Source organism: Myotis daubentonii, chromosome 11 (genome assembly GCF_963259705.1).
Source record: "Myotis daubentonii chromosome 11, mMyoDau2.1, whole genome shotgun sequence".
Classification (NCBI taxonomy): domain Eukaryota; kingdom Metazoa; phylum Chordata; class Mammalia; order Chiroptera; family Vespertilionidae; genus Myotis; species Myotis daubentonii.
Window position 1 is genome coordinate 5551874 of NC_081850.1, and position 22963 is coordinate 5574836.

General features: G+C 41.9%; 1 protein-coding gene across 1 annotated transcript in view; it reads left to right on the top strand.

The window, feature by feature from the left end:
* Positions 1 to 22963, top strand: part of SHC3 (SHC adaptor protein 3) — a 149594-nt gene that overhangs the window by 112203 nt on the left and 14428 nt on the right. Inside the window, exons 10-11 of the mRNA XM_059656370.1 lie at positions 7491 to 7649; positions 12855 to 13150. Coding sequence (XP_059512353.1) covers positions 7491 to 7649; positions 12855 to 13150 — 455 coding nt within the window. The remainder of the gene's footprint in view (positions 1 to 7490; positions 7650 to 12854; positions 13151 to 22963) is intronic.

Here is a 22963-nt window from a genome sequence, read left to right on the forward strand (position 1 = left end):
ACACATCAGTGATGGCTCCCCTGGCAACAGGACTGGTTCCTATCCTTCAGCACGTACTTTCTCAAGCATTTGGAGACTCATCTGCCAGGAGGGCTGAGGAACTGACCTCTCCAAGGGCACCCCCACCCATTTCAAAAGGGAGTTGGCTGGGAGACTCAAGTGTTTCATGCTGTCCCTGAGCTCCCCAGCGGGGCTGAGCCCAGTGGATCATCACAGGAGCAAGTAGCAGTGTTCTCTTCCTCCCTCCCCACACCCCACCTGCTCCAGGGTCAACTTCAGGAGGAGAGTGGCAGCTACTGGAGGCAGAGAGGGCTCCAGATGCATCCCTCCGGGCCCAGGCTACATGTAGAGAACACTGCCACCTCTTATCAAATCAGTGAGCATGCTCCTGCACCCACATTAAAAATAATTCACTCACAACTGATAACTAATTGCTAATGTAAGTCCCCATTCTATAGTCAGCTCTGTACACACACACACACACACACACACACACACACACACACACACACACATATATATATACTAGAGGCCCAGTGCACGAAATTTGTGCATTGGGGGGTTCGGGGGGGGGGTGTCCCTCAGCCCGACCTGTTCCCTCTCACAGTCCGGGACCCCTCAGGTAGGGTCCCTAGGCCTGGCCAGTGATCAGGGCCTATCAGGGCTTTCCTTCCCCTGGCTGCCATGTCATAGTGTGGTCTTCCGGAAGGTTGTCCAGACGGTCATTCTGTTGTTCAATCATTCAGTCAATTTGCATATTACACTTTTATTATTATAGTTTGTGTGTGTGTGTATTTTGTGTGTTTTAAAGGTTTCTTTTCATTTTAAACTTCTCCCCCTTCAGGCACTTCTATAACTCCTTCACTAGCTCCAGGCCTCTGGCTACTCACTCTGTGGGGTCTAAAGGAGGTGGAGTGACAAATGAATTAAGATCCAATTTATGCTTCTATGTATATAAATTTAACCATTTCTTGGTTTAATGTTAAGGTTTTTCCCTTGTATCCATTTCTTCTGGGAGTAAATTACAATACATTTTAAAAATTATATTTTTCAATTATGGTTCACATTCAGTGTTATTTTAAGTATATAGCATAGTGGTTAGACAAGTACATGATCTATAAAGTGTTTCCTTCGATAAGTCTAGTACCCGCCTGGCACCATAAGCTAGTTGTTATAATATTATTGACTGTGCTATGCTTAATATCCCCTTGGCTATTGTGTAACTACCAGTTTGTACTTAATCCCTTCCCCTCTTTCACCCAGCTCTCCAACTCCCATCTCCTCTGGCAACCAACAGTCTGTTCTCTGTACCTATGAGTCTGTTTCTGTTTTGTTCTTTAGATTCCACATATAAGTGAAATTATATGGTATTTGTCTTTCTCTGTCTGACTTATTTCACTCAGTATAATACTCTCTAGATCCATTCATGTGATTGCAAATGGTAGATTTCATTCTTTTTTATGGCTGAGTAATATTCCATTGGTAATAACTTTTTTATCCACTCATGTATTGGTGATTACTCGGGTGGCTTCCAATTCTTGGCTATTGTAAATTGTGCTGAAAATACATATGCTGCACATATATTTTTGAATTAGTGCTTTGGATTCTTCAGATAGCTACCCAGAAGTAGAATTGCTGGGTCATAAGGTAGTTCTATTTTTGATTTTTTTGAGGAACATTCATACTGTTGTCCATAGTGACTGCACCAATTTGCAATCCCACCAATAGTACAATTTTCTCCTCATCCTTGCCAACACTTGTTTCTTGATTTATTGATGACAGCCATTCTGACAGGTGTGAGGTGATAACTCATTTGGTTTTAATTTGCATTTCTATTATTGATGTTGAGCATCTTTTCATTTGTCTGTTGACCATCTGTATGTCCTCTTTGGAGAAGTGTCTATTTTGGTCCTCTGTCCATTTTTTAATTGAATTGTTTATTGTTTGGTGTTGAGTTGTATGAGTTCTTTATAAATTTTGGCCATTAACTCCTTATCAGATGTATCATTAGCAAATATCTTCTCCCATTCAGTAGGTTGTCTTTTTGTTTTGTTCATGAATTCCTTTCTGTGCAAAAACTTGTCCCATTTGTTTATTTTTTCTTTTGTTTTCCTCGCCTGAGGAGATATATCAGAAAAAATACTACTAGAGCAATGTCAGTGTTTTCTTTAGGAGTTTTATGGTTTTGAGTCTTACATTTAAATCCCTAATTCATTTTGAGTTTATTCTTGTATACGGTATAAAAAGGTAGTCTCATTTCATTTTTTGCATGTATCGGTCCAACTTTCCCAACATCATTTATTGAGTAGATTGTCTTTACCTCTTTGTATGTTCTTGCCTCCTTTGTCATATGTTTATTGACCATATAGGCGTGGGTTTATTTTTTGGGCTCTCTATTCTGTCCCATTGATCTGTATGGCTGATTTCATGCCAGTATCAAGCTTTTTTGGTTACTAAAGCCTTGTAGTATAGTTTGATACCAGGTAACATGATACCTCCAACTTCGTTCTTCTTTCTCAAGATTGCTGTGGCTATTCAGAGTCCTTTGTGATTCCATATAAATTTTAGGATTTTTTTGTTCTAGTTCTGTGAAAAATGTCATTAGAATTTTGATAGGGATTGCATTGAATCCATAGATTGCTTTGAGTAGTATGGACATTTTAACAATGTTAATTTTTTTCTATCCATGAGTATGGTACTTGCTTCTATATATTTGTATCCAATTCAAAAATCTTTCTTCAATGCCTTATAATTTTCTAACTATAGGTTTTTTTTACCTCCTTGGTTAAATTTATTCCTAGGTATTTTAAAATGCAACTGTAAATGTGATTGTTTTCTTAGTTTCTTTTTCTGATAGTTCATTATTGGTATATAAAATACAACTTATTTCTGAATATTAATTTTGTATCCTGCTACTTTACTGAGTTTATTTATCAGCTCTAATAGTTTTTTGGTAGGATCTTTAGGGTTTTCTATATGTAGCAACATGTCATCTGTAAATAGTGACAGTTTTATTTCTTCCTTTCCAATTTGGATGCCTTTTATTTCTTTTTCTTATCCAATTGTTGTGGCTAGAACTTCTGATAGTATGTTGAATAAAAGTGGTGAAAGTGGACAACCCTGTCTTGTTCCTGATCTTAAGGAAGATACTTTTTGCTTTTTCCCATTGAGTATGATGTTAGTTATGGGTTTGTCATATATGGCCTTTATTATGTTGAGGTATACGCCCTTGATTTCCATTTTGCTGAGAGTTTTTGTCATAAATGGATGCCAGATTTTGTCAAATGCTTTTTCTGCATGTACTGATATGGTTTTATGATTTTTACCCTTCATTTTGTTTATGTGGTGTATTAAATTAATTGATTTCCAGATATTGAGCCAAACATTGTATCCCGGAAAAATCCCACTTGATCTTTTTATTGTATTGCTGAATTTGGTTTGCTGATATTTTATTGAGAATTTTTGCATCTATGTTCATCAGGGATATGGCTCTATAATTTTCTTCTTTTGTAATATTTTTGGTCTGGTTTTAGAATCAGGATAATGGTGGCCTCATAAAATGAGCTTGGGAACCTTCCCTCCTTTTGAATTTTTTTGGGATAGTTTGAGAAAATTAGTTGTTAATTCTCCTTTGAATATTTGGTAACATTCATCATTGAAGCCATAGGTCTAGTACTTTTGTTTGTAGGGAGTATTTTTAATTACTGTTTTGATTTTGTTGGAAGTAGTTGGTCTGTTCAGATTTTCTGTTTCTTTTTTATTCAGTCTTGGAAATTGTATGTTTTTAGGAATTTATCCATTTCTTCCAGGTTGTCCAACTTGTGGGCATATAATTGTTCATAATATTTTCTTATAATCCTTTTTTATTTCTATGATGTCTGCTGTCACTTTTCCTCCTTTATTTCTGATTTTATGTATTTGGGTCCTCTCTCTTTTTTCTTTATGAGTCTGGCTTAAGGTTTATAAATCTTGTTTATCTTTGCAAAGAGCCAGCTCTTGGTTTCATTGATCTTTATTATTGTTTTTTTAGACCCTATTTTGTTTATTTCTGATATGATCTTTATTATTTCCTTCCTTCTGCTCACTTTGGGCTTTGTTTGTTGTTGTTCTAGTTCCTGTAGGTATAAGAGTAGATTGTTTATTTGAGATTGTTTGCTTCTTGTGTTAGGCCTGTATTCCTATGAATTTCCATCTTAGGGCTGCTTTTGCTGCATTCCATGGACTTTGGGTTGTTATGTTTCCATTTTTATTTGTCGCCAGGTGTCTTTTGATTTCCTCCTTGATTTCACTGTTAACCCTTTATTGTTTAGTAACATGTTATTTAGCCTCCATGTGTTTGTGTGTTTTTCAGTTTTTTTCTTTTAATTGATTTCTGATTTCTTACCATTGTGGTCAGAGAAGGTACTTGATAGGATTACAGTTTTCTTTTCTTTTTAAAAAAATACATTTATTGATTTTTTACAGAGAGGAAGTGAGAGGGATAGAGAGTTAGAAACATTGATGAGAGAGAAACATCGATTCAGCTGCCTCCTGCACACTCCCTACCGGGGATGTGCCCACAACCAAGGTACATGCCCTTGACCGGAATCGAACCTGGGACTCTTTAGTCCGCAGGCCGACGCTCCATCCACTGAGCCAAACCGGTCAGGGCAGATTACAGTTTTCTTAAATTTACTGTGACTTATTTTGTTGCCTATCATGTGGCCTATCCTGGAAACTGTTTTATGTGCACTTGAAAAGAGTGTCTATTCTGCTGCCTTGGAGTGAAATGCTCTAGAAAACATAATTTAAATCAATTTGATCTAGTGTGTCATTTAAGGCCACTGTTTCTTTGTTGGTTTTCCACATGGAAGACCTGTCCATTGATGTCAGTGGGGTGTTAAATTCTCCTACTATGACTGTATAACTGTCAATCTCTCCCTTTCTGTCCGCACGTTGAACCTCTTTGCCATCAGCTTAGATGTCCTCTTAATTCTCTCCTATTATTACTGTTATTTAGTTACCAGCACAATAACCTTCTCTGCACGTTTTTAAAATGTTGGAGGAGGAGCTGTCCAGTGATCTCAAGGCATACGTTTTTTATTCTGATAAGATTATGGATACCAAAGAATAAAAATGGAAATCACTACTGCCAAGATATGACAGAAAGCTTGCATAGTAAAATAATTTAAACCCAATAAGGCAAATGGAATATTTTTCCACATTTCTGGAAAATGCACGTTTTCTTCACATTAAGTGGTACCAATAAGAAATAATGATTAAAAGATATTTGCTTTATATTTTTAGGTGCTCATGCATTGGGTGAATAATTGCTTACAAGGGTTATATCCTCTTGTTGGATTGATCCATTTATCATTGTGTAATGACAATAACGCTTTAAAATTCCCTACTTGTGAGAGAATTTCACATGTTGCATGCCCCAGCTGAAAGATGACCCATCGTGCTGGCCTGGTCAGTTGAACATGACACCTGTCAGTAGCCACCACATGGCTCTGTGTCAGAATAGGAAGTATATCGCAAATTAAAGTCATAATTTTGTCAGAGGCAGTTTTTTACTGTGTTTCATCTTTGTTCCACAGACATTTAAAATAAATAAGCCACTCAGAGAAAAACAAGTATCACATGATCTCACTCATATGTGGAATCTAATGAACTGAACTGAACTGATGAATAAAATAGATCCAGAGACATGGAACCATGGAACAGACTGTAGAATCTCCGAGGGAAGGGAAGGCAGGAAGAGATTAACCAAAGAACTGATATGAACATATGCATAACCCATGGACATAGACTATAGTGCAGTAGGCCCGTGGGGGGTTGACAAGGACGGCTGGAGGTGGTCACTGGGGGGGAGGAGAGGGACATCTGTAATACTTTCAACAATAAAGACACATTTTTTTGAAAGGCTTCTTCTCTTACAAAAAGTAAAGTAAAACAATAATTCGCTTGATAGTTTTTAAAAAAGCATTTACATAACATGTATACACCTAGACATGTAAGGAGACACATTATTTATGTTAGATATTTACTTTATTGAAAAAAGTTAGGCTTATTTAGAAAACGAGGTCTCTTTCTGTGTGTTACTCTGGCCAGATCAAGAACAGACCACGCAAGAGGTTCATCAGGGCAGATCAGCCGTACGTAAGTTCCTGGCCTACAACTTGAGACTCATTATTCTTAATAAATTTCAAGTTCTCATTTGAAAGCAATAAATACCTTTTTTCATGAAACAGTTAAGAATGTTTCTTGTTAGTTTGCTAGCAGCTATTCCCCTAAAATGAACTTTCAGTGCCGCCATGGCGTGCGCGTCCACGCCCCGGCTCCGCACCTGCCACCGTGCGAGTCGCAAAGGGTCGCGGTCAGGAAGGCTGTTCAGTGGGCTTTTCATCTCCTCCTTTTAAAAAGTAGTTTGTAAAATTCGTTTTACAGGCTGATCTGTTTGCAACGCCCACACACGTGTGGGCGGCACGGAGCCCCGGCTGGAGCAGGACATGCACCCAGGGCCAGCCTGTGGCGCGGGAGCCGGTGCAGAACAGGAGCAGACGGGGCAGTTCAGACTTTCTGGGGCGCCCGCCCTGAGGGAAGCGGAGGGACACCTGCGTTCTCAGCATGAGGCAGACGGCGACGTGCTGCCGAAAGCCCAGCAGCAGGCTCTGGGGAGCGCTTCTTCCAGAGCCCTGAGCTGACCGCTGGCTGGGCTGACTGCCCCCAGGCTGTGGAAGGTGACCTCTCCCAGGGGACGGGAGCGCCCAGAAGCCATCGGGAGAGCATGCGTGTAAATGTGCGAGAGTCAGGGATCCCGTAGGAAGAATTAGGCAGTGACCCAAGCGGGTGTGATCGGGCGACGTCCTTCAGCTCTCCTCCGGTGCCAACAGCAGGGACGCTGGCCCAGCGTGGGCGCGGTCGTGGGCCACGTAGGAAGCACACACCGGCCCTCCCTGCCTGCGGCGCGGGCTCAATCACATGCCTGCTCTGGGCTGTTTTGGAAGAACGCACCTCAGTTCCTTAGGTAGTAACTTTCTAAGACGGTGGCAGCGCCTGCCTTGCCTAACCGGAATGGAGTTAATTTACAAAACGTTCACTTACACTGAACAGGAACAAAAGACAATTACAATGAAGCTTGTTGCTCTTCTGCTCAGTTGTTCGATCTCGGGCCTCTGTAACCGGGATGAGCAGACCCACGCCTGGGGCTCCACTCCGCCCTGTCACAGGCCAGAGTCGGGGGCAGGTGTCCCGGTCACGGGGCCAGCGTCGGGGGCAGGCGTCGGCATGGGCTGGCAGCTCGCATCCTGACAGGCGGGTGTGGATGTGTCCTGGCCAGAGCACAGCAGTGCCTGTGACGGGGTCAGAGGGGAGATGTGAACTGTGGGAGCTGCCGGGAGACTTCCCTGCGTTAACCTGGAGGACCTTCTGTGTGAGACCGGGTGGCGTGACTGTCAGCGCGTGGGCAGCATTAGCATCAGAAGAAAGAGGCTCGCTTTCTGTTGCAGGGTCCCTGGACACGGCCAGCCTGCCGGGAGGGACGGCGCCGGCGGCCCTGACGGGAGAAGCCCCCACCTACGTGAACGCCCCGCACTTCGCGCCGCAGGCCGGGCCGGCCGCGGGCAGCAGCGCCGAGAGCAGCCCGAGGAAGGACCTCTTCGACATGAGTGCGTTTCCATTCGCCTCGCTTTTCTTTTCTTTAGAGGTTGCTTTCTACTCGTTTATTGGAAATCTGTGCGGTCACGGGATTTGCTGCACTTTTCTGGGTATGACAGGCTCCTCAAGGCTTTCAACTTCCGCCAACCTCTGCTTTGGGATTCCATCCCTTTCTTTTGTCCAGAGACAAAGCAATTTCCCCCTCTTTTTGGCATTGACTTAGCACTTGAAGAACTGCACATGTATTGAGACAAACAATATACATAAATAACTGCACTCATTTATGTATTCACTTCAATAGCCATTGGCTATTGTGTACCAAGTATTGTCTCAGTTGCTAAGGATGCCAAAGGGTAAAGGCATGGCCATGTCCTCACAGAGTTCTCCGTCTGTTGAACAAGAAATTGCAGCAGACCCTTCTCGTCTGCAGGCACATGCCTGCCTTCCCTCTCATTTTCCTCTGTTCTCCCTCTTTCTCTACCACTACAAGCCTCCCCCCTGCTCTATTGGACACCTAACATGTGTCAAATGCCATTCTACTCACTTTGCCTATATACACAAAAACAAAATAGGCCACGTCTCTATTCTGTGGAGCTGAAATCACCACTATGTATTAGCAGTTGGTAACAAGTGCACGGGTCACACATAAACCAGAGAGAGAGGCAGGAAACTACTCAGATAGCAGTGCAGTAGGGTGTGTGCCAAGGACTTTCTGTTTGTCATAAACATCGTGAAATTAAATCATCCATGAACCGATTAATGGAAGTGGAAGCCGTTCTTAAGGAATTTTGAAAGAACTTCCTTAGCTCACAAGTTTTATATTATCCCGCCCTAGCTGGTTTGGCTCAGTGGATAAAGCGTTGGCCTGCAAACTGAAGGGTCCCAGGTTCAATTCCAATCAAGGGCATATGCCCGGGTTGTGGGCTCGATCCCCAGTGGGGGCCTTGCAGGAGGCAGCCGATCAATGATTCTCTCTCATCGTGGATGTTTCTATCTCTCTCTCCCTCTTCCTTCCTCCCAGAAATCAATAAAAATATATTTGAAAAAGAAGTTTTGTATCCCAAAATTTCTTTTTCAAATTCCTTGAGAATTTAAAGGCTAAAGAGGGGAGGAGATTAACATTTAACAACTTTCTACCACCGGCTATGCACTTATTATTTAATTTAATTTTGCAATGATACTACAGGCAGGTATTATTACTACAGTCATGTGCCACAGAATGACACTTGGATCAACTACCGGCTGCATTTGTGATGGTGGCCCCACAAGACTACAATGCAGTTGGAAAATTTCTGTCACCTAGTGATGTCATTGGTGTCCCATAGCGCAGCACATTACTTATGTGTTTGTGGTGATGCAGTGGGTTGTAAACAAAGCTGCTGCACTGCCAATTGTATGAAAGTACCAGCTGCATTGGGTGAGTGCCCTCTATGATATTCGTACAATGACAACATAGCCTCGTGACACATTTCTCAGAGTATCTCCATCATTCAGTGACACATGACTGTATTATCATCACTATTGCTGCTATTATCCTTTACAGAGGAGAGAACAGAGAACCCTAGAGGTTAAGTGACTTTCCCGCTGGTAAAAGGCAACCTTGCTGGCTTGACACCTGCTGTCCGTGATGGTGCATGTGATGAGGACAGGACTGAGTGCGCTTATGATTAGGCGGCACCATGGTAACAGAAGTCTAATTCTCCCCGCCACTTTGGTTCCACAGATAGTGGACTCCCATTCCGACTTAAAGATGACCAGAACCAGAAGAACTAGAATCTCAGTGCTTGCGGCGCCTTCACAGTCACCTAGTCTGATCCCTTCACTTTAGTAACGTGAGGCGTGAGGTGGCTTTCCCAAGATGCAGAGCCAAGTGGAGCCGCTGAGCCCCTGCCCCAGTGTTCACAATGCTCACAACTGCACTTTAGTGGCTGTACTTGTTTGTTTTTTTTTTTTTTTTTTTTCCTTATGGGAGGCCTCTGCATTTTACTTTATTGCCTTTGAATTTTACATCATGTTAAATTCCCACTCCAAGATTGCCGGGGTCCAACCCCAGCAGGTCCAGGGGTTCCCAAAGGTGTAGACGGAGTCGGCGAAGAAGGAAGGACACGGAGACAGCGTTCAGTTGATCAGCAGCCTAGCCAGGATCTCCAGACAAGTTCTGGTCTGGATCTCCAGAGAAGTTCTGGTTAGGATCTCCAGCCAGGTTCTGTCCAGGTTTTCCAGCCAGGTTCAGTCACCAGGTTCTAGTCAGGTTCTCTTGCCAATTTCTGTAGTCAGGTTCAGTCCAGGATCTTTTGCCATGTTCTCTCCAGCGAAGTTCTTCTGTCTCTAGAGAACGTTCTGTGTAGGTTCTGTCTTCTTTTTTTTTTTTTTTCTCTCCTGCCCCCCAACCCTCCCCGGCCTTCCCGCTGCAGTTTGACAATCTGTTTGAGGCAGCTCTGCCTCTGTATCTATTATTGTTCAAAAGTTTATAATGGTCTCTATTGTCCATGAATGAGTGAGATCATGTGGTATTTTTCCTTTATTGACTGGCTTATTTCACTTAGCATAATGCTCTCCAGTTCCATCCATGCCGTTGCAAATGGTAGGAGTTCCTTCCTTTTTACAGCAGCATAGTATTCCATCGTGTAGATGTACCACAGTTTTCTAATCCATTCATCTACTGATGGGCACTTAGGCTGTTTCCAGATCTTAGCTATGGTGAATTGTGCTGCTATGAACATAGGGGTGCATATATCCTTTCTGATTGGTGTTTCTGGTTTCTTGGGATATATTCCTAGAAGTGGGATCACAGGGTCAAATGGGAGTTCCATTTTCAGTTTTTTAAGGAAACTCCATACTGTCTTCCATAGTGGCTGCACCAGTCTGCATTCCCACCAGCAGTGCACAAGTGTTCCTTTTTCTCCACATCCTCTCCAGCACTTGTCGTTTGTTGATTTGTTGATGATAGCCAGTCTGACAGGTGTGAGATGGTACCTCATTGCTGTTTTGATTTGCATCTCTCGGATGATTAGTGACTTTGAGCATGTTTTCATATGTCTCTTGGCTTTCTGGATGTCCTCTTTTGAAAGGTGTCTATTTAGGTCCTTTGCCCATTTTTTGATTGGATTGTTTATCTTTCTTTTGTTAAGTTGTATGAGTTCCCTATAAATTTTGGAGATTAGGCCCTTATCAGATATGTCATTGGCAAATATGTTTTCCCACACAGTGGGTTTTCTTGTTGTTTTGTTGATGGTTTCTTTTGCTGTGCAGAAGCTTTTTATTTTGATGTAGTCCCATTTGTTCATTTTTTCTTTAGTTTCAAGTGCCCTAGGAGCTGTATCAGTGAAGAAATTGATTCGGCATATGCCTGAGATTTTGTTGCCTTTGGATTCTTCTAGAATTTTTATGGTTTCCCGTCGTACATTTAAGTCCTGTATCCATTTTGAGTTTATTTTTGTGTATGGTGTAAGTTGGTGGTCTAGTTTCATTTTCTTGCATATATCTGTCCAATTTTCCCAGCACCATTTATTGAAGAGACTATCTTGGCTCCATTGTATGTTCTTGCCTCCTTTGTCAAATATTAATTGAGCATATTGGTTCGGGCCGATTGTACTTGTTTAATGTAGTCAGTTCACCAGTGATTCCTGGACCCAGATCTGGGTAGTTAGGTTGGCCTGGGGTTTGAGATGGGAACTATGAGAACCAGAGCTAACGTTTTCTCATCTATCTATTTCTACTCCTGCTCCCGGCAAAAACAAGAGAGGGCCCTGGAAGGCTAGTATCTATTGAAAAGTGTGGAAAAATAAAAGCAGCACTCTGTTGTTTACTTTTAACCACTAGAGCTGAATAACAATGGCGATGATGGTGGTGATGGTGGTGGTGATGGTGATGGTAAATGGTGATGATAATGAGATAATGGTGATGATGGTGATGGTGGAGATGATGATAAATGGTGATGATGACAATAGGATAATGGTGGTGATGGTGGTGATGGTGGTGGTGATGATGATAAATGGTGATAACAGGATAATGGTGATGGTGGTGGCGGTGGTGGTGATGATGATGGTGTAGAAAGAGTATAATACAAATTTTCAACAATCCAGGTAATCAGGAAAAAGATAGGGTAAAAAATAAAAACTTAATCAATAGTTTTAACTTCTTTTCTGCTCCAAAAATATAAATGACTTAATGAGTGCCCAAATGACCTAATTTTGGTTTCATTTATTCACCTCACTCCTGCCCATCCTCTAAGTTGGTCTTATTTTACAGCATTTGTTAACTGTTTGTGGAGCAGGAACCATGTCCCAGGAATAATGTTGGGCTTTGGGTGCAGCTGTGCCCAGGAGGATGCTGTTCTTGCAGTGCTTGCATTGACTGGGTTGGCCATGTGGCCCCACAGTCATTATAACACCAAACATTCGTGTAGCACTCCCCTCATTTTTTCAGAGTGCGTTTATCCAATTACTTATTTGAAAATCAAACCCTGAAATTAACTTAGGCGTGCCTGCTGACTTGCTTGCTGCTGCTATTTGTTGATGTTAGAGCAGAAGTCTTGCCATTGACGGATGCCCTGCAGTGAGAGGTTTGTTCTGAAGGGCTGAAGTCAGACTCACTCTCAGACACTCACACAGAGCCTTTTCCCACAAGGACAAGTGAAGGTCAAGGGAAGGTAGGGCTCCTGGCCTGGGACAAGTCACACAAAAGGCATCCAATTAAACGTCAGTTTTATTTTCTTTTAAAAATTCACCTGATACAAAGATTTTGAAATAAACGTTCGATGGGTTGGGTTTAGGTCTCGCACAAAATAAAAATCTTGCAAATTGTCTTTTTCTTTGCATATTTCCTTCGGTTTGGCAGGTTTCTTTCCAGAAGAGAACATGTTTGTTGGAGGCTAGCCAACGTTCCAGAGAAAGTAGACGGCGTGTAATATGCGTGGCCTTCTGCGGCGTGCAAAGCCACAGGCATTCTAACCAGCTAGACCTGCGTGTGCTTGAACCCTTGGCACAAGGCCTGGTGCCCAGCTGCCTCGGGAAAGCAGGCTTACCAGAGTCCCGCCAGGATTTGGGCTGTACTTTCAAATGCTTGTTATGACTCGTCTCGTTAGATTATCGGCTGTCATTCGTCTCTGGTCCTTTCTTCCGGGGGCGGTGCCTTTGCCTTCTCAGCCCTCACATTGTATTGTTTATCCTTTGCTCTTCCTGGGTCCACCCGTTGCTGGCAAATGCCGTTGGCAGAACCTTTTGAAGATGCTCTGAAGAACCAGTCCCTGGGGCCCGTGCTGAGCAAGGCGGCCTCCGTGGAGTGCATCAGCCCCGTCTCCCCCAGAGCCCCGGAGGCCAGGATGCTGGAGGAGCTGAAAGCCGAGCTGTGGTACCAAGGCCAGATGAGCAGGAAGGAGGCGGAGGGGCTGCTGAAGCGAGACGGGGACTTCCTGGTCAGGAAGAGCACCACCAGCCCGGGCTCCTTCGTCCTCACTGGCATGCACGACGGCCAGGCCAAGCACCTGCTGCTCGTGGACCCGGAAGGCACGGTGAGCACGGGGTGGCTGCTTTCCCTCCTCCACTCACAGGCGCCCGCGGAAGCCCCGATGGCCACCCTCCGGGCCCCCGAGCCAGGCCCAGGGCCAGAGCTTTCCCGCCCGAGAGGTAATGCTCCTGACAGCCCTTCTGTGGTCTCACTACTATCCCATCGTCCAGCCAGCACGTCTGACCCCGCCCTGCACAGTGCAGGGACTGCTAAGTTTAATAAATGGAATTACATGAGCTAACCATGGACTAAGCTCCAGGCTTGTTGTGTGAAAACAGAGAAGCAGGCGGAGTTAGCTGAGCAGTTAGATTAAGCACGTTGCATGTTTTACTGGGAGGCAGGGACGAAGGCTTGGTCTTCAGCTGCATGCGGTGACCTCCTGGTTCATAGGTCAGTGCTCAACCACTGGGCCATGCTGGCCGGGCCTGGAATTACTTTTGAAGATGATTTAAGGTAGAGACCCAACATTTTAAATATCTCCATGTAGTGAGCCAATCTTTTTGGTCACCGTTTGCCAAATAATTCACCTGTTCTCTGTGGTGCTGATGCTCTGCCTGTTAACACTGAGTCCCTGTGTCCTGGGCTGTTTCTGCACCATCAGCTCTGTCCTATTGACCTCGCTATTTAGTGTTTCTTGTATAAGAAACTGTGCTAGTTATTACGGCTTTGAAACTGTCCTAACCTCTGGTGGGGTGAGCCTTTCCTCTTGATTCTCCTGTTGGTAAGTTGCCTCACCTATTCTCACATCCTCATTCTTCTTTGTTCAGATTTTAGATTCACTTTATCAAGGAGGGAGGGAGGGAGAGAGAGAGAGAGAGAGAATATGCTGGGGTTTTGATAAGATTTGCATTGAATTTATAGATTAATTTGGGGAGAGCTGACATTTTTTAATATTAAATCATCATATCCATGAGCATGGCATAAGGCTCCATTTACTTAGTTTTAAAGAGGTCCTTGGTTAGAATTTTAAAATTCTCTTTAGAAAGCCCTTCTGTTTCCTGCGTTAGGTTGCTTTCTAGTGTCTAGTTTTAGTTCCTGTTGTAAGTGGTATGTAATTTTAGGTTACTTTTTCTCTATAGTTATTGCCGCAGGGAGAGGAATGTGGTTGCAATCGCTTTACTGGAACTGCGTTGCAAACACTGACAGTTTTGTTGCGTGCCTTCCAGTCCCTGTCCTCAGTGTTCTAATCCCACCTTGCCGGCTGGGGCATCTTTGGGCATTGGCCAGGAGAGGGCGCCCTCGTCTTGTTCCGAACCTGAAAGGGAATGTTTGAGGTTTTGTTCCATTACCGATGATGTAAGCTTTGGGTAGACTGCCCTTGTCAGTCTAAAGAATTTTCCTCCCCTCCCCTCCCCTCCCCTCCCCTCCCCTCCCCTCCCCTCCCCTCCCCTCCCCTCCCCTCCCTCCCTCCCTCCTTTCCTTCCTTCCTCCCTCCCTCCCTCCCTTCCTTCCTTCCTTCCTTCCTTCCTTCCTTCCTTCCTTCCTTCCTTCCTTCCTTCCTTCCTTCCTTCCTTCCTTCCTTCTGTTGTTCATTCACTAAGCAAATGTGTACCTAATGGCTACTAAATTCAGGCATTGTTTTTATCATCTGGGATATGTCCATGAATCAGTTAAAAGAACAAGTCTCTGCCCTATTGGAATTGGTGCATATTAATTACCTAATTACTTTTATCGTGTGTAGGTATTGAACTTTATCAAATGCTTCGTCAGTGTCTTTTGAGATAATTCTGTGGTTTTTTTCTTAAGTCCATTATTGTGGGGTAGTACCTAGGCAGATGTTTCCGATGTTATGTCTTGGCATGAACCTTCTTTGGTCTTGACATGGGAATTGTGAAATGCATTGTTGGGTTTGGGCACCTAGTTTTTTTAGGGTTCTTCAGTCACTGCTCCTAAGTGAAGTGTCTTTGTTGTGTTTGCTGCTGTCATTTGCGTGTGCTCACCTGGTTCGGGTATCAGGATTATAGGGTTACATTCATCCCTTCCAATGAGCTAGATTTACTCCAAATAAGACAACCTTCCACCATTTTATCTCAGATAGAATCCCCTGGATATTCCCTGACTTATTTTTACTCTCAAGCACTTATCACACACAAGCACTTGTTTACTTGCTAGTTTGTTTATTTTTTTCCCTTTTTTTTTTATTGCTTAAAGTATTACAAAGGGTATTTATTACATATGTGTCCTTGTTTATTATTTGACCCCCTCCCCAACCTGGACTATAATCGCATGGAGGTAGCCGTTTTGCTCACTGCACTGTCCCTGAGCACCTAGATTTACTCATTGTTGCTACTTCATGATATTTGACAAGATTTTGTCTTAGTTTTTCTAGAGTTTGTTTTGTGCCTTGCACATAGTAGGTATTCAATAAGCATTAGACTAGTAAATTCATAAATTAACCTCAAGCTTTTTTAGGAATTGAGAGCCCAAGAAGGTGACGTGGGGTGCTAAGGAACACCAGCTACTGGCAGTCATAGAATCACAAGTAAGGTTTTTCTAAACAGAATCAGTCCAGAGTTCTTTTCATTTGCATAGGCTGTCTGTTAATTCATTTATTTTTATCCAAAGAAAACAGGAGAGAAAATGTCTCAGCAATTCAATGAGAATATAGTATTTCAGTTGAAAATTTTAGGTATTTTTTAAAAATAAAAAGTTAGCCTGACCAGTGTGGCTCAGTGGTTGAATGTCAACCCATGAACCAAGAAGTCACAGTTCGATTCTGATCAGGTCACATGTCCAGGTTGTAGGCTCAATCCCCAGTAGGGGGTGTGCAGAAGGCAGCTGATTGATGATGTTTCTCTTTCCATGATGTTTCTCTCTAAAAAATAAATTTAAAAAAAAATCCACAAAAACATTTTAAAAATCTAAAGTTAAAATTTAGCTGAATTATACCATCTTATAGTCCTACTAGGGGCCCAGTGCACGAAATTCGTGCACTGGGTGTGTGTGTGTGGGGGGAGTGTCCCTCAGCCCATCCTGCCCCCTCTCACATACTGGGAGCCCTCAGGCGTTGACCCCCATCACCCTCCAATCGCAGGATCGGCCCCTTGCCCAGGCCTGACACCTCTGGCTGAGGTGTCCGGCCCGGGCAGCGGGGACCCGCAGCTGCAGCGGCCCCACAATCGTGGGCTCCGCTTTAGGCCCAGGCAAGGGACCCCTAGCTCCCGGGACTGCCAGCTTCGACCATGTCCAGCTCCCATCGCTGGCTCCACCCCTACTTCCTGCTATCACTGGCCAGGGTGGAAAAGGCACCTGATTCTCCGATCATGGCTGGGGGGCAGGGCAAAGGTGGCCCCAGGGCCGCCTTTGCCCTGACCCCCAGCTCTTAGCTCCCCCCTGGGTTTCCGATCACTGTCAGTGGCAGGGGGCTTCTTCCTGCTTTCCCATTCGCCTCCCTGCATTGTGCCTACATATGCAAATTAACCGCCATCTTGTTGTCAGTTAACTGCCAATCTTAGTTGGCAGTTAATTTGCATATAGCCCTGATTAGCCAATGAAAAGGGTAGCTCGTACGCCAATTACCATTTTTCTCTTTTATTAGTGTTGATACATTTATGTCTAAAAACATAAACTAATATTTTTAATGGATTAGACTCTTAAAGTATGTAGAAAACAACATTTAGAATTACAAACCAAATATTTAATAATAGTAGTTTTCATAATCACCTATATATTTAACTTTACTGTGCTCTTTATTTCTTCATACAGCTTCTAGTTACTTTCTAATCTCCTTTCCTGTCAACCTGCAGAACCCCCTTTAGCAATTCTTATTGGGCAAGTCTAGTGGAAATGAACTCTCTCAGCTTTTGTTTACCTGGGATTGCCTTGATTTCTTCTTCACTTTTGAAGGACAGATTCTTAGTTGACATGTTTTTTCTCTCTTAGCTTTTTAAATGTATAAATCCACTGCCATCTAGCCTCTAAAGTTTCTGATGAGAAATCTGCTGATAATCTTACTAAGGATCTCTTGAATATGACGAGTCACTCTTTTTTACTGCTTTCAAACTTCTTTCTTTGTCATTGTCTTTTGACAGTTTGATTAGAATGAGTCTTGGTGTGGGTGTCTTTGTATTCATCCTGCTTGACATTCATTGAGCTTCTTGGATGTTTATACATTAATATCCTCCATAAAATTTGGAAATTTTCTGTTGTTTTTCCTTCAAACATTCTGTCTTCCCCTTTCTCTCTGTCTTCTCCCTCTAGGACTCTCACAATGTGTATGTTGTTCTGCTTAATGGTATCCCACAGATCCTGTAGGCTCTGTTCACTTTTCTTCCATCTTTTTTCTTTCTGTTTCTCAGAACTTGATAACCAAATCCCCCAATTTTGTCTGCTTAAATATGCCTTTTAAGTACTCTAGTGAATTTTTCATTTCAGTTATTGTCATTTTCAGCTTCAGGGTTTCTCTTCAGTTTCCATTTAGTAGGCTTTATTGATTTTCCATTTTGTTCATACATCTTTCTTATTTATTTATTTTTTTTCAGTTCACATCTTCAGTTCTTTGCAGATCTCTAAGACAGTGTTTTAAAGCCTTTGTCTATTAGATGTGCTACTAGGTCCTTTTCAGAGACAATTTCTGCTGGTTTATTTTTGCCTTTGAATGGTACATACTTTTTTGTTTCTTTTATATGCCTTGTGATGTTTTCTGTTGAAAACTGAATAGTGAATCTAATATCTAATTTGACTTTGGGAATCACATTTTTCCCCCTCCCCCTAGTCCTGAGGGTTTTCTTTTTATTTTGTTTTTCTTAGTTGATGTAGGCTATGTCTGTGCTGAGAATCAGCCTGAGCTTAAATTTAAGGTCTTTCAGGTATTTTCTGATTCTGCATAGTTCCTTGGGCCTGTACAATGATTTTCTAATTTTTCTTGTATATGAATTACTTTTGGATGTCCTAGTCTTTACTATTTGTCTACCTAAGGAGGGAAAAGAAATTAATGAAATGGAGGAAAAGAAAACAAACTAACCCCTTCAATTCCTTCTTTTTCAGATATATTTGTATTGATTTCAGAGAGAGAGAGAGAGAGAGAGAGAGAGAGAGAGAGAGAGAGAGACATCAATGATGAGAGAGAGTCACCAATGGGCTGACTCCTGCACACCCGACACTGGGGATCAAGCCCACAACCCAGGCATATGCCCTGACCAAGAATGAAACTGTTACCGTAGGTCAATGTTCAGTTTGTTTGTGTGTTTTTTTCTTTTGTTGCTCAGGCTTTTGGTATTATATCTTAGAATTCTTTTTAAAAATCCATTAAGCTTTAGCTGCATGCTTTTCTGGCAGCTTTATAGTTTTAGTGTTACATTTAAGTCTTTGATCCACCTTGTATATATAGAGTAAGGAAATGGTTCAACCTCATTTTTTTGCATGTGTATGTCCAGTTTTCACCGCATTATTTGTTGAAAACACAATTGTTTTCCTCATTGAATGAGTTTGACATCATTGTTAAAAACCAATTGACTATGTGTGTGTGTGTGTGTGTGTGTGTGTGTGTGTGTGTGTGTGTGTTTCTGAATTCTCAATTCTTTTTCATGGATCTCAAAGTCTATCTTTGTGTCAGTACCACACTGTTTTGATTACTGTTGCTTTGTAGTAAGTTTCTAAGTAAGAAAGTGAGTCCTCGACTTTTTTTTTTCGGGATTGTTTTGGTCATTCAAGGCCCCTTGCAACTCCATATGAATTTTAGAATCAGCTTGTCAATTTCAAAAGAAAAGCCATTTGGGACTTTATAGGGATTGTGTTGGATGCAGACCAATTGGTGTTCAGATGGGGGGAATATAGCCATCTTAACAATGTAAGTCTTCTGATTCATAAACACGCATGTTTTTCCACTTATTTAGATTGTCTTTAATTTCTTTCAACAATGTTTTGTACTTTTCAGAGTAGGTTTTTCACTTCTGTTGAATTTATTTTAAAATATTTAATTTGTTGGATGCTCTTGTGAATGCAATTATTTTCTCAATTTCATTCTCATAGTGTGCATTGAAAGTATAGATAAATACAATGGACTTTTGTATAGTGATTTTGTATCCTGCAAATTTGCTGAACTCTATTAGTTCTAATAGTTTTTTTAGTGGGTTCCTGGGGGTTTTCTATATATAGATTATGTTATCTGTGAATACAGTCAGTTTTACATTTCCTTTCAAATCTGATGGCTTTTATTTCTTTCTATTAACTAATTGCCTGGCTAGAACAGTGTTAGTAGAAGTGGCAAGAGTTAACATCCTTGTTACTGATTTTAAGGGAAAGAATCCAGTCTCTTGAATTAAGTATGATGTTAACTGCGGGTTTTATGTGGATGTCCTTCATCAGGCTACAAAAATTTCCTTCTTCTCCTAATATTTTTTTAACATGAAAGGGTATTGGATTTTGTCAAGTGCTTTTTATGTATCTATTGAGATAATTTTAAAATTCTATTGACATGTATTACATTGATTTTCAGATGTTGAACTTACCTTGCATTCCTGGGAAAATTTCCACTTGGTCATAATGTATGATTCTTTTTATCTGTGGATAGATTTGTGTTGCTAGTGTTTTTTGTTGAGAATTTTTATATAATATTAATAAGAGATATTAATCTATAGATTTTTTTATGGCTTCTTTGTCTGGCTTTGGCATCAGGGTAATACTAGTCTTATAGAAGAGTTTGAAAGCATCAGTTTGGAAGCATTCTCTCCTTTTCTACTTTCTTGGAAGAGTTTCTGAACAATTGGTGTAATTCTATAAATATTTGGTAGGATTCAGGAGTCAAGTCATTTGGTCCTGGACTTTTCTGTATAAGTAGTTCGCCCCGCCCCTGCTTTGGTCAGCATAGCTAAATGTTTGTCAATGTTATTGATCTTTTCAAAGAACCAGCTTCTGGTTTCATTTATTTTTTCCCTATTTTCTGTTTTGTTTTATCTCTGACCTAATCTTTATGATTTTCTTTCTTCTGCTTGTTTTAGGTTTATTTTGCTCTTCTTTTTTTCCAGTATCTTAAGGTGGGAGGTTAAGTTATTGATTTGAGACCATTCTTTTTTCTTAATATAGGCTTTTATAGGTATAAAATTCTCAGCATTGGCTGCATCCCATAAGTTTGGTCTGCTGTGTCTTCATTTTCATTCATTTTAAATATTTTATAAGTTTTCTGATGAATTCTCCTTTGACCCATTGGTTATGTAGGAGCTTACTAGTATTGTTTAATTTTTACATATTTGCGAATTTTTTTCCTGCTTTTGATTCTTGATTTCATTCCATTTGGGTCAGAGAAAATAATTTGTATTAGTTCTATCATTTTAAATTTATTTTATTTATTTTATGGACCAGCATATGGTGTGTCCTGGTGATAGTCAATATACACTTGAGAAGACTGTATATTTTGATGTTTTTGAGTGGAGTGTTCTATAAATGTTTGTTAGGTTTGTAATATTGAGCAAATCTTCTTTTTCCTTATTGATCTTCTGTCTTGTTGCTCTATCTACTATTAAAAGTGGGATATCTAGTTCTCTAACTGTTATTGTTGAATTTGTCTATTTCTCTCTTGATTTTTGTCAGTTTTGCTTGATGTATTTTGGTGCTCTGTTATTATGTTTTATGTTTATAATTATACTAGAGGCCTGATGCACAAATTCATGCATGGGTAGGATCCCTCGGTCTGGCCAGTGATCAGGGCCAATCGGGGCTGGTCAGGGGGAAGGATAGCGAGAAGTTGGCCGGTCAGTGGGAGGGACCACTGGAGGTTGGCTGTGGGAGCACACTGACCACCAGGGGGCAGCTCCTTCCTTGAACATCTGCCCCTTGGTGGTCAGTGTGCATCATAACAGTTGCTTAGGCATATATATATATATATATATATATATATATATATATATATATATATGTGTATAGATCACTAATCTTGTTGGTTTGACCTTTTATCTATATGAAATGTCCCTCTTTATCTCTAGTAACATTTTGTTTGTTTTGAAGTCTATTTTCTGATATTTGTATAGCTTTCTTGTGATTGCTGTTTGCATGATATATATTTTTTTCCGTTCTTTACTTTCAACTTTCCTGGATGTCTGAATCTAAAGTATGTCTTCTCTAGACAGCATTTAGGTAGATCATGTTTTATCTACTCTGACAGCCTATGCCTTTTGATTGAATTATTTAATTTGTTTATATTTGATGTTATAATTGATATAGTTGGATTTGCATCTGCATTTACTTTTTGTTTTATATATTACTCTTCATTTTTTACTGCTTTCTTTTACATTAGGTAGATTTTTATAAGGTAGTATTTTAATTTCTTTAATAACTTTTCAATATTTTTGACATTATTTTTAGTGGTTTACCATATACATCTGAATTTACCAGAATCAGCTTCAGATTTATACTATCTTATTTCCTGTGATAAATAGAAATGCTATCCTATCTAATAATAGGCAAACATGGTAATTAACCATACCTCCGCTATGCTTCCCATTGGCTAATCAGCAGGATATGCAAATTAACTGCCAACCAAGATGGCAGCCAGCAGCCAGGCAGCTGAAGCAAACATGAGGCTTGCTTGCTCCAGTGATGGAGGAAGCCAAGGTTCCCCGCCTGCCGCAGCCCGGCTCTGAGCTCCAGATGCAACAATGTTGCAATTATAGAAGCTAAACAAACAAAGAAACCTGCTTTCAGCTGGTTGCGGGCTCAGAGCTTAGAGCGCCAGTGATGGTAACAGAGTTTCAATTATAGAAGCTAAACAAACTCCAGAATAAAAAAAAAAAGAGGCTGGGAGCTTCAGTCACCCGCCAGCTTGAAAACAGCCCTCAGCCCCTGACCCAGACTGGCCAGGCACCCCAGTGGGGACCCTCACCCTGAAGGGGGTGCGACCAGCTGCAAACAGCCATCAGCCTGTCATTCAGGCTGGCCAGGCACCCCAGTGGGGACCCCCACCCTGAAGGGGGTGCGACCAGCTGCAAACAGCCATCAGCCCATCATCCAGGCTGGCCAGGCACCCAAGCGGGACCCCCAACCTGATCAGGGATACCCTTCAGGGCAAACCAGCCGGCCCCCACCCGTGCACCAGGCCTCTATCCTATGTAGTAAAAGGGTAATATGCAAACTGACCCTAACAGCAGAAAGACTGGGAATGACTGGTCACTATGACACACACTGACCACCAGGGGGCAGATGCTCAATGCAGGAGCTTCCCTCTGGTGGTCAGTGTGCTCTCACAGGGAGGAGCTCTGCTCAGCCACAAGCCAGGCTGATGGCTGCCAGTACAGCGGTGGTGGTGGGAGCCTCTCCTGCCTCCTCAGCAGCACTAAGGATGTCTGACTGCAGCTTAGGTCTGCTCCCCGCTGGCAAATGGACATCCCCTGAGGACTGCCGGGATGCCAGAGGGATGTCTGATTGCCATCTTAGGCCAAACTCCCCCGGGGAGCAGGCCTAAGCCAGCAAGTGGTCACCCCTGAGGGGTCCCAGACTGTGAGAGGACACAGGCTGGGCTGAGGAACTCCCTACCCCTGAGTGCACAAGTTTTTGTGCACCAGGCTTCTAGTTCCTATATAACTCTATTTCCTTCTCTCTTTGTGTGACATTATTGTTATACACACTACATGCATTGTTACAAACCCAACCATACATTGTTATAATGATTATTTTGCCATTTGAAATTATTTCCTCAGCCCAGTGCAGCTTGGCTCCTTCCCACCTCCTTGGTGCAGTTATAGGCAAATTTGTTATCCATACACTACATTTCCATTTAGTCCCAACATTACATTATATACATCCTATTTTATACATTGCTTTTAATGTTAACCTCAAAGTTTCCCATTGCCTTCTTTTGCTTTCCTCACCATTTCATTACTGTTAT